The sequence below is a fragment of the Odocoileus virginianus genome, chromosome 28, assembly GCF_023699985.2.
Source record: "Odocoileus virginianus isolate 20LAN1187 ecotype Illinois chromosome 28, Ovbor_1.2, whole genome shotgun sequence".
Lineage (NCBI taxonomy): Eukaryota > Metazoa > Chordata > Mammalia > Artiodactyla > Cervidae > Odocoileus > Odocoileus virginianus.
Genome location: NC_069701.1, coordinates 11,157,775 through 11,174,247, shown reverse-complemented (window position 1 = coordinate 11,174,247; position 16,473 = coordinate 11,157,775). Strand labels below are relative to the sequence as shown.

General features: G+C 40.8%; 1 protein-coding gene across 3 annotated transcripts in view; it reads right to left on the bottom strand.

Moving 5' to 3' along the window:
• Nucleotides 1-16,473, bottom strand: part of PRCP (prolylcarboxypeptidase) — an 83,528-nt gene that overhangs the window by 66,903 nt on the left and 152 nt on the right. Inside the window, exons 1-2 of one of the 3 annotated variants that reach the window (XM_020882494.2) lie at nucleotides 16,001-16,173; nucleotides 14,777-14,959 (exon numbers count right to left, since the gene is read on the bottom strand). In XM_020882494.2, the coding sequence (XP_020738153.2) occupies nucleotides 14,777-14,944 (168 nt within the window). In that variant the 5' untranslated portion in view covers nucleotides 14,945-14,959; nucleotides 16,001-16,173. Of the gene's footprint in view, nucleotides 1-14,776; nucleotides 14,960-15,839; nucleotides 15,966-16,000; nucleotides 16,174-16,473 lie in introns of those variants that run through there. The other 2 variants (XM_020882492.2, XM_020882491.2) reach the window with 2 other exon arrangements.

Here is a 16,473-nt window from a genome sequence, read left to right as displayed (position 1 = left end):
ATTGAATCTATAGATTGCTTTGGGTAGTGTACTCATTTTCACTTTATTGATTTTTCAGATCCATGAACATGGTATATTTCTCCATCTATTTGTGTCATCTTTGATTTCATTCATCAGTGTTTTATAGTTTTCTATATATATAAGTCTTTTGTTTCTTTTGATAGATTTATTCCTAAGTATTTTATTCTTTTTGCTGTAATGGTGAACAGAATTGTTTCCTTAATTTCTCTTTCTGTTATCTCTGTTAGTAGGAATGTAAGGGATTTCTGTGTGTTAATTTTATATCCTGCAACTTTACTATATTCATTGATTAGCTCTACTAATTTTCTGGTGGTACCTTTAGGGTTTTCTATGTAGAGGATCATGTCATCTGCAAACAGTGAGAGTTTTACTTCTTCTTTTCCAACTGGATTCCTTTTATTTCTTTTTTCTCTGATTGCTGTGGCTAAAACTTCCAAAACTATGTTGAGTAGTAGTGGTGAAAGTGGGCACCCTTGTCTTGTTCCTGATCCAGATGTGTCTTGTGATGATTAATTTGGATAATAAATTCATGCAAGTGCCCACCAAGGGCCTACAGGAAGTGAGAACTTGGTATATTTATATATTTTGTAGTATATTATTAGCATTCACCTCCCAAATCTGAAACCACTTTCAAACACACACACAAACATACACAACAATTTGTGTCATGTGCTTAATATTACCACTTAGGAGGAAAAAATTAGTAATATGAAACTTTAGCAATTTATTCTTAGTGTTCATTTAAAAAACCATGACTTTGGACTGCTCTGGTGGCACAGTGGATGAGAACTCACCTGCTACTTCAGGGGACACGAGTTTTGATCCCTGGTCTGGGAAGATCCCACATGCCATGGGGCAACAAAGCCTGTCCACCACAACTACTGAGCCCGTGCTTAACTACTTAAGTCCAAGCGCCCAAGCACCCAGAGCTCTACAACAAGCAAAGCCACTGCAATGAGAAGCCCACACATCACAATGAAGAGTAGTCCAAGCTTTCAGCAACTAGAGAAAGCCCACATGCAAAGCAACAAAGACCCCAGCACAGCCAAAACTAATTTAAAAAAATTTTTTTTAATGACCTAACAAAGTAAAATTAAAAAAAAAAAAAGTCAGTTCTCTTAGGTAGTGACTTGGTAACATTAAGACCCTCTTAAACACCAAATGTGTTGTGGTCCAGTATGGGATATGCTTTTGCTTTTGACTTTCTGTCCAGTCACCAGTAACCAGTGCATTCAAAGTGAAAGTCTCTCAGTCATGTCCAAGTCTTTGAGACCCCATGGACTATCCAGTCCATGGAATTCTCCATGCCAGAATACTGGAGTGGGTAGCCATTCCCTTCTCCAGGGGACTTCCCAACCTGAGGTTTGAAACCAGGAGTACACGTTCATTGATGTACAAATCATGTAGCTCTAAGGAAAGGTACATACTGCAGCAATGAAACATGGCAATTTTAGATTTTTGAACTTATTTATAAAGAAATTTAAAATAATCTGTGATATCCTCTTCATCACTTCATATGCTAAAGATTATAAATCCATATCTCAAGGAATTACTTATTTCCTCCCACATAGGAAAACAATGGCTCAAACAGCTGGACTTCTCATAAAAGTGATTAAAGAGGTTAGCTTAAATTTTCAGTCTAATATCCTTTAAAACAATAACACTTTATTAAATAAATGGGAGAATAGTACTATTATTCTAAACACTATGTTTAAAGATGAGACCAATATCCAGACTTTTAAAGAAAACAAAATACATAGGTAGAATTAACTGGACTTGACTTCCTAATCCATGGACTAGGAGACTTTCAAAAGCAGGGTGCCACAGTGACCTGTGTCCTTTGGAGTTACTGGGTAGGAGAGGGGACATTCAAGGACCTCTGCAAGTGGAGTGGAAAAGATATGCCAGCAACTAGTCCATGTAGCATAGATTAGGGACCTTTATAGGAACTCTAATTAACTTATTCCAAGCCAAATTTTGTACTTGGATTGCTTAAAAAGCTTAAAATGGAGGATCTTCTAATGGATTTGTGGTAAACTACATTAAGTGCCAAGTTTGAGGGGACAAAATTCTACAGTAGTGACTTCATTCCTTTATTCCCATGGAGAGAGAGAGAGGTCGCTCAGTCATGTCCAACTCTTTGCAACCCCATGAACTCTAGACTGCCAGGCTCCTCCATCCATGGGATTTTCCAGGCAAGAATACTGGAGTGGGTTGCCATTTCCTTCTCCACGGAATCTTCCCAATCCAGGTATCGAACTCAGTCTCCTGCACTGCAGGCAGACTCTCTACTATCTTGACACCAGGGATGTCCTCTTATTCCCACAGAGTGCCTTTTAGTGATCATCAATGGAGGTCTCTTAACATATTTTGCTCTAGAATGTATACGGTCACCCAAATATATCTCCTAGTATGTTTTACCCTAGGTGACATAGTCCCCTTCCGCTACTAAAATAGTTCCCATTCATTTTTTACAAGATGGTGGAGGAACAGGATGGGGAGACCACTTTCTCCCCCACAAATTCATCAAAAGATCATTTGAACACTGAGCAAACTCCATAAAATAGTTCCCATTCATTTCTTAAATTAATTTTTATTGTAGTATGGTTGATTTACAATGTTGTGTTAGTTTCAGTTGTACAGCAGAGTGAATCAGTTATACATATACATATATTCACTCTTTTTTACAGTTATTTTCCCATGTAGGTCATTATAGAATATTGAGAATTCCCTGTGTTATACATAATGTCCTTATTAGTTATCCACTTTACATATAGTAGAGTGTATATGTCAATCCCTTATTTCCCAATTTATCCCTACCTCGCTTTCCCCCCTAGTAACCAACCATAAGTTTGTTTTCTACATCTGTGACTATTTCTGTTTTGTAAATAGGTTCATTTGCAACATTTTTTTAGATTCTACATATAAATGATATCATATGGCATTTGTTTTTCTCTGACTTAACATCACTCACTATGACAATCTCTAGGTCTATTTATGTTGCTGCAAATGATGTTATTTCATAGTTTTTTACGGCTAAGTGATATTCCACTGTGTGTGTGTATATATATGTGTGTGTGTGTGTGTGTGTATACACACCATGTCTTTATCTGTTCTTCTGTTGATGGACATTTAGGTGACTTGGAGTACACGTATATTTTTGAACTATGGTTTTCTTCAGGTATATGCCAAGGCATGGGACTGTAGGATCATATGGTAATTCCATTTAAAATATAACTAGCATATGATCCTGCAAACTCATTCATTTAAATTCTTCTTTCCATAACACAAAACCAAGGCCAGAAAAAAGTTCTGTATTGTTTTTTTTACTCTCTGATTTTTTTTTACTCTCCAAAATTACCCAACTTCCTATTTAAAAAGATAATTGAAACTCTTTATTCCTCAACTTTATTAATGTCTAATCTGGATTTCCTTACAAATGTGACTTCTACAACTATCTCTAAATCATAAATTACAAAATCTTCTATCTATTCCATAAATACAGCTAGTAAAGAGGCAAAGTGGAATACAGGCTTTGATGACACCAAAGCTCAGTTTAAATCCTGATGCTATCATTTATCAGCTATGTGATCATGGATAAATTACTTCATCTCTGAGCCCTTTATTCCTCTGTAAAATAGATGCAGTAGCTCTGTGCAGGGTCCAAGATAAGCATATGAAGAGCAGTACCTGTCACAAGGTGAATGTGTCATATCCTGGTGAACAGAGCAGTGCTATGTCTCACAGCAACTCAACACCAAGTCACGTTCTTAAAGTCAATGAAAACTTCAAAGAAGGAATATCCACACCAAGAGTGTGTAAGTGGAAATAGTAACACTGACTTCACAGTGTTGATCACCTACCTCTTGCCTCATCACCTCTGCCCTGTCTCAATCTTATTGACCTCCTTTCAATTCCTCCTACTCATTTCTAAATTACTATCTTGTATACAATATATCCTCTACTTAAACAGAAATCTCAATCACCTCCCTTCTCCTGGCCAATAATTCCTCCTCAGCTTCCTGCCTCTGCTTTAGCACCATTGCTGACCAGAGGACTCCCTGATACCCAAGACTTAGGACCCTACTGTGGCTGCTACAACATATTATTTCCTTAAAACACACATCATAGTTGTAATTACTTATCACTATCTTCTTTCCCATTAAAATGTAAGCTTCATGAGGTATGTCTTTGCCTTCCCCTTAGCCCTAGCTACTGACAGTATATGGCACATAGGAAGAGTTCAATCAATACGTGTCAAGTGAATATATAACTGTATTGCTTTACTCTATAAATGTTAGATATCATAACTTCTGTAATAGTTATACTTTCATACATATAAATTCTATCACACAACCAAACTGCAGGGCTGCTGTGGGAAAGTTCCTAAAGAAATCTGACTTTAATAAAACTGTCTTTTCCTAATGCCATGTGGACAGTTCTCACAATATAAATAGCAAGAAAGAGAACATCATGAGCCTGACAGAGACACAGCAGCTGTTTCTCTCCATTCACAGCACCACAGGCAACTTAGAACTAACTGACTCATACACAATAGATTGCAAGGATTTACAAATACACATGGTTAATTAGCTTCTGTTTGCAAATAAAAAGAAAAAAAAAAGAAACATAAAAATATTGCCTTTACTTTAGCTCTCTAATAAACAAAGGCACTTCACAATCACTACAGAAGTAGCTTTTAAGGAGATACTGTTTCTGAAATGTTCATTCTTCACCCTTCCCACAGCCCACATCCATACACATACAGGGACTGCTGCACTCCCTCCCATGACCGTTCTCTGTAGATATGCTGAGAGAAAGGTCAGTACAGTTTGCCTCCAGATCATCACAATAAGAGGATGAAAACAAGTAGGGCTGTTCTTACTTGCCTGGCTTCCTACCTTGTTCCCTCAAAGCATCTTAGACAGTTGGGAATCAAGTTTCCATACTCTTCCCTTCCCTATGCATACACACCCCTTCCTTACCTCAATGTGCAGGGAAGCAGGAAAAGGGAAGGGGAGAGATATTGATTCAAAAAACATTTGTGCAGACGATATTCTAAGTAAAACAATGTGCAAAGGGCTGTGAAGGGGTACGGATACTTACAAGACAGCCTTCCTGCTTTGAAAGGTGAACAAAAGGTTTTAACATCAGGCTTGAGTTAAGACAAATGCCATGAGAGAAATACAAAGAAAGATCTGACCAGTCACACACTTTCTGGCCCCTGGAGGAGGAGTGTCTGAGATGGGGCTTAAAAAATGGAAGGGGTTGATAAAGGAGGAAAGAGGCATAGGAGAGGCATTTCAAGCAAAGGGAACAATGTGAGTTAAAATCCAGAAACAGGAAAGAAATGGGTATGTGTGGAGAACAGATAAGCAAACTGGAAAGGTGGGTTGGAGTCAAAGGGTGGAAGGCCTCAAACACTACAGGATTTTTTTTCTCAAGAAAGCAAACAATCAGGAAACTGCAGGTCCTGAGAAGAAGATTGGTTTGACTGAAGGGGAGGTGATTAATTTGGCCCAGGGGGACTGCAGCGGAGGAGGAACTACAGGTTGCAAGGAGGACCAGTTAAGACTCTTCCAGGGACTTCCTTGGTGGTCTAGTGGATAAGAATCCACCTTGCAGGACAGAGGACATGGGTTTGATCCCTGGTTGGGGAACTAGGATCCCACATACCACAGAACAATTAAACCTGCATGTCACAAGTAAGACCTGATACAAATATTTTTTAAAAAAAACTCAGGGAAACCTTCCTGAGATAAACCTTTCCATTCCACTGTACACCCATATGTACACATACATATCACCTTACTTATTTAACCTATATGCTTATTTAACCTATATGCAGAGTACATCATGAGAAATGCCAGGCTGGACAAAGCACAAGCTGGGATCAAGATTGCCGGAAGAAATATCAATAACCTCAAATATGCAGATGACACCATTCTTATGGCAGAAAGTGAAGAGGAACTGAAGAGCCTCTTGATGAAAGTGAAGGAAGAGACTGAAAAAGTCAGCTTAAAACTCAACATTCAAACAATGAAGATCATGGCATCCTGTCCCATCACTTCATGGCAAATAGATGGGGAAACAATAGAAACAGTGAGAGACTTTTTTTGGGGGTTCCAAAATCACTGCAGATGGTGACTGCAGCCATGAAATTAAAAGCTCCTTGGAAGAAAAGCTATGCCCAACCTAAACAGCATATTAAAAAACAGAGACATTACTTGGCCAACAAAAGTCCACCTAGTCAAAGCTATGGTTTTTCCAGTAGTCATGTATGGATGTGAGAGTTGGACCATAAAAAAGGCTGAATGCCAAAGCTTTGCTTTTGAACTGTGGTGTTGAAGACTCTTGAGAGTCCCATGGACTGCAAGGAGATGAAACCTGTCCACCCTATAGGAAATCAATCCTGAATATTCAGGATTATTATCCTGGAGAAGGAAATGGCAACCCACTCCAGTACTCTTGCCTGGAAAATTCCATGGATGGAGGTGCCTGGTGGGCTACAGTCTATGGGGCCACAAAGAGTTGGACACGACTGAGCAACTTCACTTTCTTTTTCTTTTCCTGAATATTTATTGCAAGGACTGATGCTGAAGCTGAAGTTCCAACACTTTGGCCACCTGATGGGAAGAGCTGACTCATCGGAAAAGGCTCTGATGCTGGGAAAGACTGAAGGCGGGAGGAGAAAGGGACAACAGAGGATAAGATGGTTGGATGGCATCACTGACTTGATAGACAGGAGTTTGAACAAGCTCCAGGAGTTGGTGATGGGCAGGGAAGCCTGGCATGCTGCAGTCTATGGTGTCGCAAAGAGTCAGGACACAACTAAGCAACTGAACTGATCACCTTGCTTCTCAAGTGTCACAGTGGTAAAGAATCCTGCTGCCAATCAGGAGCCACAGGAGACAGAGAATCAATCTCTGAGTCGAGAAGATGCTCTGGAGTAAGAAATGGCAACCCACTCAAGTATTCTTGCCTAGAAAATTCCATGAACAAATGAGCCTTGCGGACTATAGTCCATGGGGTCACAAAGAGTCGGACAAAACTGAGCACACATCACCTTGCTTATTTCCTTCAAGGCAATCATTACAGTCTATAATTATCTTATTTATTTAATGTTTATTTGCTTATTATCTACTTCCTAACTAGAAAATAAGTTGCACATGAGCAGTCCAACTATTGTCTCAAGAACCATGCCTGCCATTTATATAGACTCTCAGTAATTTTTTAAAAAATGGTTAACAGTGCCACAAGGAGAAAGTTGTCATTTAACCAGATGAGTCTGGTTCTGAGTCAGAACTATAGATCCAGGAGAAAAGGGAATTCTCCTACACTGCTGGTGGGAATGTAAATTGATACAGCCACTGTGGAAGATGGTATGGAGATTCCCTAATAAGCTAGGAATAAAACCATCATGTGACCCAGCAATCCTACCCCTAGGCATGAGTGCCAAAACTGAAAAAGACACATGTACCCCAATGTTCACTGCAGCACTATTTATAATAGCTAGGACATTGAAACAACCTAGATGTCCATCAACAGATGAATGGATAAAGAAGCTGTGGTACATATATGCAATGGAATACTTCTCAGCCATAAAAAGGAATGCATTTGAGTCAGTTCTAATGAGATGGATGAACCTAGAGCCTATTATACAGAGTGGAGAAAGTCAGAAAAAGGAATATAAATATCATATACAGATGCATATAGATGGAATCTAGAAAGATGATACTGATGAATTAATTTTCAGGGCAGCAATAGAGAAACAGACATAAAGAACAGACCTATGGACATGGAGGGAGGGAAGGAGAGAGAGGGTGAGATGTATGGAGATGGTAACATGGAAACTTACAATACCATATGTAAGCTAGATAGCCAATAGGAATTTGTTATATGACTCAAAGAACTCAAACAGGGGCTCTGCGACAATTTAGAAGGGTGAGATGGGGAAGGAAATGGGAAGGAGGTTCGGGAGGGAGGGAACATGGGTATACTTGTGGCTGATTCTTATTGATGTATGACAGAAAACCACAAAATGCTGTAAAGCAATTATCCTTCAAATAAAAAAATTACGTGACAAAAAAAATCCTAAAAAAAAAAAAGAACTACCTATTCAAGTAGAAATATTAGGAGGCAGAGTGAGGTAGTGATTAGAATACACTTGGAACCTCAGTTTCTCCTTCTATAAATTGGGAATAGCAGTACCAAAACCAAATGAGGTCAATGGGAGAATTAATGAGCTAATATGTGTGAAGTGTTTACATAAACATAAACACAATGCTCTGTGTTATAAATATTGTATCAGTGGGAGAGCTAATTTTTAATTTAAAAAACATTTTACATGATCTGAGTCTGTATCTTACTCAAAGTTGGGATGGAAAAATTGTTTAGGTCTCATCTGTCCATAGGGTCACACAGAGTCGGATACGACAGAAGCAACTTAGCATGCATGCATGCATTGGAGAAGGAAATGGCAACCCACTCCAGTATTCTTGCCTGGAGAATCCCAGGGACAGAGGAGCCTGGTCGGCTGCCGTCTATGGGGTCACACAGAGTCAGACACGACTGAAGCAACTTAGCAGCAGCAGCAGCATTTACCAAAGGCAATTAATCGTAGAGAAAAAACAGAACTTGTGCCCACATCCCCACCTGATATATTACTAAATATCCACTCTTGATATAATTCCCTACATTTAGGAGGCACTTATGAACAGAATTACAGGTGCATCAGAGATTAGCAGATCTAATCTTCTCATCTTACATATTAGTACACTGAGATCTAGAGTGAAGCAACTTGCCCAACATAGTAATACAAGTTAGTAGCAGGGCTGATACTAGCAACCAAATTTTGAAACTGTGTTTTATGTACCTAAAGCATAAAATCCCTGTAATTTGCAGATGGATATAAACATGCATGCTTAGTCACTCAGTCGTGTCCGACACTTTGTGACCCCATGGACTGTAGCCCACCGGGCTCTTTTCTCCACAGAATTTCCCAGGCAAGAATACTTGAGTGGGTTGCCATTTCCTACTCCAAGTGATCTTCCTGACCAAGGGATCAAACCTGAGTCTCTTGTGTCTCCTGCATTGCAGGGAGATTCTTCACCATTGTACCACCTGACAGTATAAAATTAACTTTTGCTGAAACTACATTTTAGCATTAATTGGTAAAATATTCAAAACTCAGCTATTAGAAAGACAGTGTTAGATTTAGTATTATTATCAAGGAGGTATTTAAAAAAACTGAAAGGATACAATTATTATCATACATTTTTCTCTCCACAATTTACCAAAACTCAAAACAGTATAGGAAAAAAGTGGAACTAGCTTCATATGCCTTTTTTTATGTATCAGTCTTATGTGAAAGAAAATAATTTCAAGTGAGGAAAAAAGTTAATTTCTATGCCTTATTTACAAGTGTACTATACTACATCCCACTGGAAAAAAAGAAACATTTGTAATAGTTAAGTAACAGAAAAGAACTCACAAAGACTTTCATATTTACCAGAATAACTATTTTAGATGATACGGAATGACTTAAATATTTTATTCTGAGTGGAGAGGAGGTATGTGCTCAGTTGCTCAGTCATGTCCGACTGTTTGTGATCCCCAGGGCTGTAACCCACCAGGCTCCTCTGTCCATGGGATGACCCCGGCAAGAATACTAGAGTGGGTTGTTATTTCCTCCTCCAGAGGATCTTCCCCACCGAGGGATCGAACCCACATCTTCTGCAGCTCCTGCATTGGCAGGCCGATTCTTTACCACTGAGTCACCTGGGAAGCCCCCAGAGAAGAATTTAAAGCCATATGAAGAAACTGCAAGATAAAATAAAAATAACATTTACCATTTACTAAGTGTTTACCAAGGGATCTAAACTGCTAAATAAGCACGTTACACATATCAGCTTATTTCACAACAATTCTGTGAGATGAATAGTATAATTATCCCTATTTTGCTGATTATAAAAATAGAAGCTCACAGTAACTTGTCTGAAATTACTCAGGTAGTGTTAGAAACAGAATGTATTCTCAAACCAGTATGGTTGTCAAGCTCTATCAAGTTCCTAATCCTCAACAGTTTTGATCAAGATCAATTCATCACAGCTTAGGGTGAACTACATGACCCCTTCTGACAATGAGTCTGTGAGTAAAAATAGAAATCAATTCATATAATATTTGTGGCAGTATGCTCCAGGCATGAGGGGAAGGTCATCAATAGATGAACCAGTAAGAAGAGGAGAAAGGAAAAATGAAAAGAAGAACAGGAGGAGAAAAAGCTATAGGCCCTTCCAAGGCACCTGACACAGCTCCATTTTACTAGACATTCACTAGGGCCATCATGACAAGAAAGGGAAACCCAGAATAGGAATTGAAAGTAGAACTGTAAGGGTAGAAAGTAGAACTGAAAGCTATAAATAAAAATTGCTTCATCTACCATGATGGTCTCAATGCAGATGAGGAAGGAGCTGTAGGAAGGCCCTGCAAGAGTCAGCAGCCATGAGCTCAGTGCTGGGCCAGAATGCACAGTTCTCACATAAACACTGGTCAGCAGTTAAATAAGAATAGTTGAGTATAGATGACTGACCACTAGGTTTCTAGAAGAGGCATTACCACAAGTGTCAGCATGTAGATCAACCTGAAATGCATGGCACTACAGAGAGTGTGGTTTAAAGACAGAGAAGGGGAGGAACCACCATTTACTTCATTAAGATCCTCAATTTCCTAATGTTCCAGGCACTGTGCATGTGCTTTCCTGAATTACCATATTTAACGCTCACAACAGCCTTAGGTACATGTAACAGTTAATTTTACATGTCAACTCAGCTGAGCCATGGTGCCCAGATTGCTCAAACATTCTAGATGTTTCTGTGAAGGTGGTTTTTTTTTGATGGGATTAACATTTAAAACAGTGGATTTAGAGTATAGCAGCTTTACCCTCCATAATGTGGGTGGGTCTCATCCAATTAGGTGAGGCCTGAATAGCACAAAAGATTGACTAATCCTGAGCAAGGAATTATGCAAGTTGACAGCCCTGGGACTCAAACTGCAGCTCTTTCCTGGGTCTCCAGTCCACCAGCCTACCCTGAAGATTACAAGGCTCCTCAACAACATGAGTCAATTTCTTAAAATAAATCAATCCCTCTCTGTGAAGAAAGAGATATACATACACACATGCAGATACACACACCCTACTAATTGTTTCTCTAGAGATCCCTGACTAATACAGTAGATACTGATTTTTATTTTCACCAGTGAGGAAAGTAACAGCCTGAAAGGACCCATTCTCCTTCCCCATTCCATCACACAGTAAAATGCCCTCAGGATTCACATTCAGATCTGAGAGATTAGGGTGGGAGTAAGAGGATAATGAGAACCATGGAAATCAAATAAACACAAGTCACGCATCCCAAGGAGCCCTTTACAACACTCGCATCACACATATGAGTGAATGAGTGAATGAGTGAATGAAAGTCACTCAGTCAGGTCCAACTCTTTGCAACCCTATGAACTATACAGTCCATGGAATTTTCCAGGCCAGAATACTGGAGCGGGTAGCCTTTCCCTTCTCCAGGGGATCTTCCCAACCCAGAGATCGAACCCAGGTGTGGATTCTTTACCAGCTGAGCTACCAGGAAAGCCCAAGAATACTGGAATGGGTAGCCTATCCCTTCTCCAGAGGATCTTCCTGACCCAGGAACTGAACTGGGGTCTCTGGCATTGCAGGTGGATTCTTTACCAGCTGGGCTATCAGGGAAGCCCTATCATACATACATGCAGAGCCCTTGATGTGCCCAAGTGATGTGTTATCCTTTCTTTGCTCTCCTGATTCAGTTATTTTTGATTAAAAAGAAAATCAAACATTCCTACTAAATCAACATTTGAAGACTGTGAAAGAAAAGGAAATATAAATGGTAAAAAAAATAGAAGGAAAAGATTAAAAAGGAAAATAAATAGATATTTGTGTCAATTAAATGATGGTAGACCTTGTTTGGGCTTTCTTTGGGTAGTCATTCATTCACTCCCTCAACAAATATTTATTTTGTACTTCATATTTTTATGGGCTTTTCTGGGTTATGGATAATGCTATCTAGCTAAGGAGACACAAAATAGTAAATGTGAAAAAAGTCCAACTAAAATCAAGAAAGTTTCACAGAAAAGATGATATTTCAGCTGGGACAGAGGTACGCATTTAACTAGCGGAGAAGAGGGAGGTATTCCAGACAGAATTTCTGACACAGTAAATTTCAATTGAGTCTATGTTCTATGTTGCTAAAAGTGTATGTGTGGAGAAGGTGGAATGAGGTAGAGACCTATGGCAGGATATGAAGCTGAAAGACCAGCATGCAATGAGAAACAATACGAAGGACTTTGACCTTTATTCTGCAAGTAAGCAGAGTTATGAAAGAGACAATTCATGGAGTTTGCATGAATATAAGGACAACTGGGAATAGCTTAGACAGATACAACAGATAAAGAAATCATTATAAAGTTGAATGAAAATTAAACCTTGAATAAAGACTAAGTCTTAAGTACAATAATAATGTTTATAATTAAAAGGTATGAAAGTACTTCATGTGCTCTAACTAAAAAAATTAAAAGTTGAGTTTACACATACTTTTCAAACTCGACTAAAAATTTATGGTCCAGAAAAACTGGCAATTACTATAAAACCATTATTATGCAACAATTATTATACAACACATTTGTATACATGTGAAAGTCTTTCTCAAAACAGTGAAATAAAATTCAATTGGAGTTGATGTAAAGATTATTATTATTATTATGGTAATAATATTTTATTATTATGGTAATAAATTATTTGTGGAATAAATTATTATTATTTTGGTAATAAATCTATTTGTGCAATCTGAGTCCTAAAATGTGAACTAAATATAAACCAGAGGGCAAAATGTGGCTGAATAAAGCCAAACAGACCTTGTAAATCACCACAAATGGAAAAAGAGCTGGCCTTTTATATTTAAAGAGTGAATTGGTCAAGAAAGAAATTTATAATGTAGGAATATAAATTAGGACCTAAGAGATCATTCAATCTTTTCTAACTTTTCATTCCCTCTTTTCTGCTGATAGCTCTCACCATTCCTAAAAGGATTACAGATATCCATTCCAGTAGTTTCCCTTCAACTTAACTTTAGTTATGGAACTCTGCAAAATCCCAGCATATAAAACAAATAAAAATATAAACCTCAGGCTGAAAGAAGTCAGAGAGGGCGGGTTCTGGGGTATCCTAACTTGGTTTCCACATGGGCCTTCCCCATCCCTCTGAGACAGCTACCCCAAAAGCCTTAATTTTTTCAGTAAAATGTGAAACACATTGGTCCTTGTCCAAACCTCTCAATTTACAAATGAGGACAATGAAACCTAGAGAGCTGCCTAAGAAAAAGATGTTTCCTAGTACTCCTGCTAAAACTAGAATGCTTTCTCTTCTTCATAATCTCTAAATTTCTGGGTTAAAAATGATTTCTTATTCTAGAAGTTCACGTCATCCCTCTATATCAAATTCCTATTCAAAATTCACATAAGTTAGTAACCATCAATTTACTAAGTATCTACTTGAGACTAAATACTTTGCTAGGGACATGTCATGTATTCTCATTTAACCACCACCAAATCCCCCAGAGGTCAAGAAATCAGGCTGAGAGGGGTATATGAAACTTCCCAAGGTCATAGAGCTAGTACTAATAGATTGGAATTCTAATCTAACTACTAAAGCCAAACCTCAGACTCTTGTACTTCTAATCCCAACATTTCACAAATCTTTGCTTATCTTCACATGCAAGCACACACACGTGCTCAATCGCCCAGTAGTATTCGACTCTCTGAGACCCCATGGAATGTAGCCCGCCAGGCTCCTCTGTCCATGGGATTTCCCAGACAAGAATTTTGGGGTGGGTTGCCATTTCCTACTCCAGGGGATCTTCCCCCACCGAAGAATCAAACCCCCATCTCTTTTATCTCCTGCCTTGGCAGGCAGATTCTTTACCACTGTGCCACCTGGGAAGGTCATCTATCTTTTCACAGGCTCCCAGAAATACAGAACTCTAAGTAATATTGTCATTTCACAAAAGATCTACTTCTTCATCCAGGCTTCTCTGGGAATACCTACCTCATGCTTCAGACAAGCACAAAGGCATCATGCCTACCTTAAACCTCTAAACTCAGACTTCAGAACTACAGAGATGCTCACCTTCACTCCCCCCTCCAAATTTTGACAGACTCCTGCAACTTCCAGGGAAAGTTGAAAACTCTTAATAAAAGGGCTACAAAAGCAACAACTCTTGAGTTGAGCATGAGACAACAGACTGGCATTTTAGATTGAAAAAATATTATATATTATCTGGTAAGATATTAGAAATTTGAACTTAGGGGCTGCTTTGGGACAAAAGATGACTGTCACCGCGAAGTAGGCTCCAGAGCTGGCATTAAATAATTTCAATTTGGCGAGAGGTCAAAGGAATTTTAGGGCATCCTCTGCAAGCAGGAGTTGAAGTGACTGTGCTGGTCAATCACAGAAGGGAGTGTAGAGCCAGAACTGACAATAAATTATTGGTGATGGAAGGTGAGTTTAAACAGACTGAGACTTGAGGCCACCATCTGTAACATGTGAGTCAAAGGTCGGACAAGTCCTCAGCATCAGGGTTCTGCAATTTCGGATGAGCTCCGGTGCCTGAAAACCACAAAGCCCCAGTCCTCGCCACCCACTCGGACACTCCAGCCCTTTTGGCCTTACCTTCTGTTGGATGTAGCGAATCGAATACTTCAGGGTAATAGTGGGGCGGGATTTGAAGCTGGTTGACCAGGGCAGGCTGCTAGGGGCCCTCAGTGACGGCGATACGGGGCTGGAGGCCCCAGGAGTCAGGAAAGCTAGGAGCAGGAGCAGGAGGGAGCGGCGCCCCATGGCTCAGGACCGAGGCTGCAGAGCGGGTAGAAGGGAGACAAGCAGATGCACGCCGCCCCGCCCAGCCCGCAGCTCCGCCCCCGAGACAGGCCCCTCCCTCCCCGGGGAAACCCCATGCCACCCCGCCCCTCAGCAAAGCCTCTCAAATTCGAATTGCCCAAGCCATTCCGACTCCTGTCCCAGTCCCACAGGGCGCCGCCAGATTTGATTTCCCTCTTGTACCGTCCCCTCTTTAGCGTTCACCTTTAGTCCCTTCCGACTCAAAGCCTGCCTTTATCATCCCAGGGCCCCTTCTATCTGACCTCTGAACCCCATTCTTAACTATATCACCCCCTCACAAACACTTTCCCCCCCACCCTCTATCCTCCCGTTTATCGTCACTGCCAAACCCTGCCCTGTCCATCTCTATTTCATCGCCACATCCTTGTCCTCCACAAAACCTACATAATAATTGTGTGTGCATGCGTGCGAACGAGCTAAGCCGCTTGAGTCGTGTCCAACTCTTTGCGACCCTATAGTCGGTAGCCTGCCAGGCTCCTCTGTCCATGGGATTCTCCAGGCAAGAATACTCGAGTGAGTTACCATGCCCTCCTCCGGAAGAATCTTCCCAACCCAAGGATCTAACCCAAGTCTCCCGCATTGCAGGCGGATTCTTCAGCGTCTGAGCCACCAGGGCAGCCCTGGGAAGGGCTACTGCCAACTAAAAACTGGTACTCGCCACCAGCTCTACAAGGACTAAATCACTCACTAGCCACTCAGCCCTGACAGTCAAAACAGCCTGAAAGGAGGAGCTCAGGGTACAGATCTGCTCCTCCTGACTGGCAGCGGGACCTACCAATCCGTATTAATGTGTGCATATCCTGCCCTTTTCACTAAAATCATATATACTACTAACCTTCCCCACTACCTCTTTGAAGCAGTTCCTCAGCGATATGGGAGACGCTGTTTCTAGGGTTATAGCCCTCATTTTGTCCTGCTACAGGTCACGATAGCACTGGGCTTAGTGGCAGACACTAACTCAATCATGGGTCGTGTATGACTGCTACCCTCACTTACAGCTGAGGACACTGAGGTGAGGAGAGGTGCCGGGACTTGCACTAAGTCACTCAGATAGGAAGCAGTGCAGCACGGCTTCCTGGCTCCTTTGCACCGCCACCTCCGGGTCAGCCTAATCACCTCCTAGGGCACTCTGGCGGCTGGTCACCCCTACACATGCGTGAAGCCCACGCAGTCCACTTCTTCCACTTCTCAACTGAGGTCGCCCCGGAATCCTACTAGGTCCCGGTCCCTGCTTCCGAGCTACGCCCCCTTCCGTCTTCCGGCACCCAGCTTCGGACCCCGCCTTCCCTTCTCCTTGGGGGCAGTCCAAGCCCCAGAGGGCGGAGTCCCCTTCGGTCTTCGCGACTCTCCCACCACCAACTTCCGCTTCTCCTTCCAGTCAGCCAGGTGAACGTCTGAGGGGCGCTCCCACCCACTACCACCCTTCCCGGGATCCCTACGCTTAGCTGGCTCAACTCTGCCTCAAAATC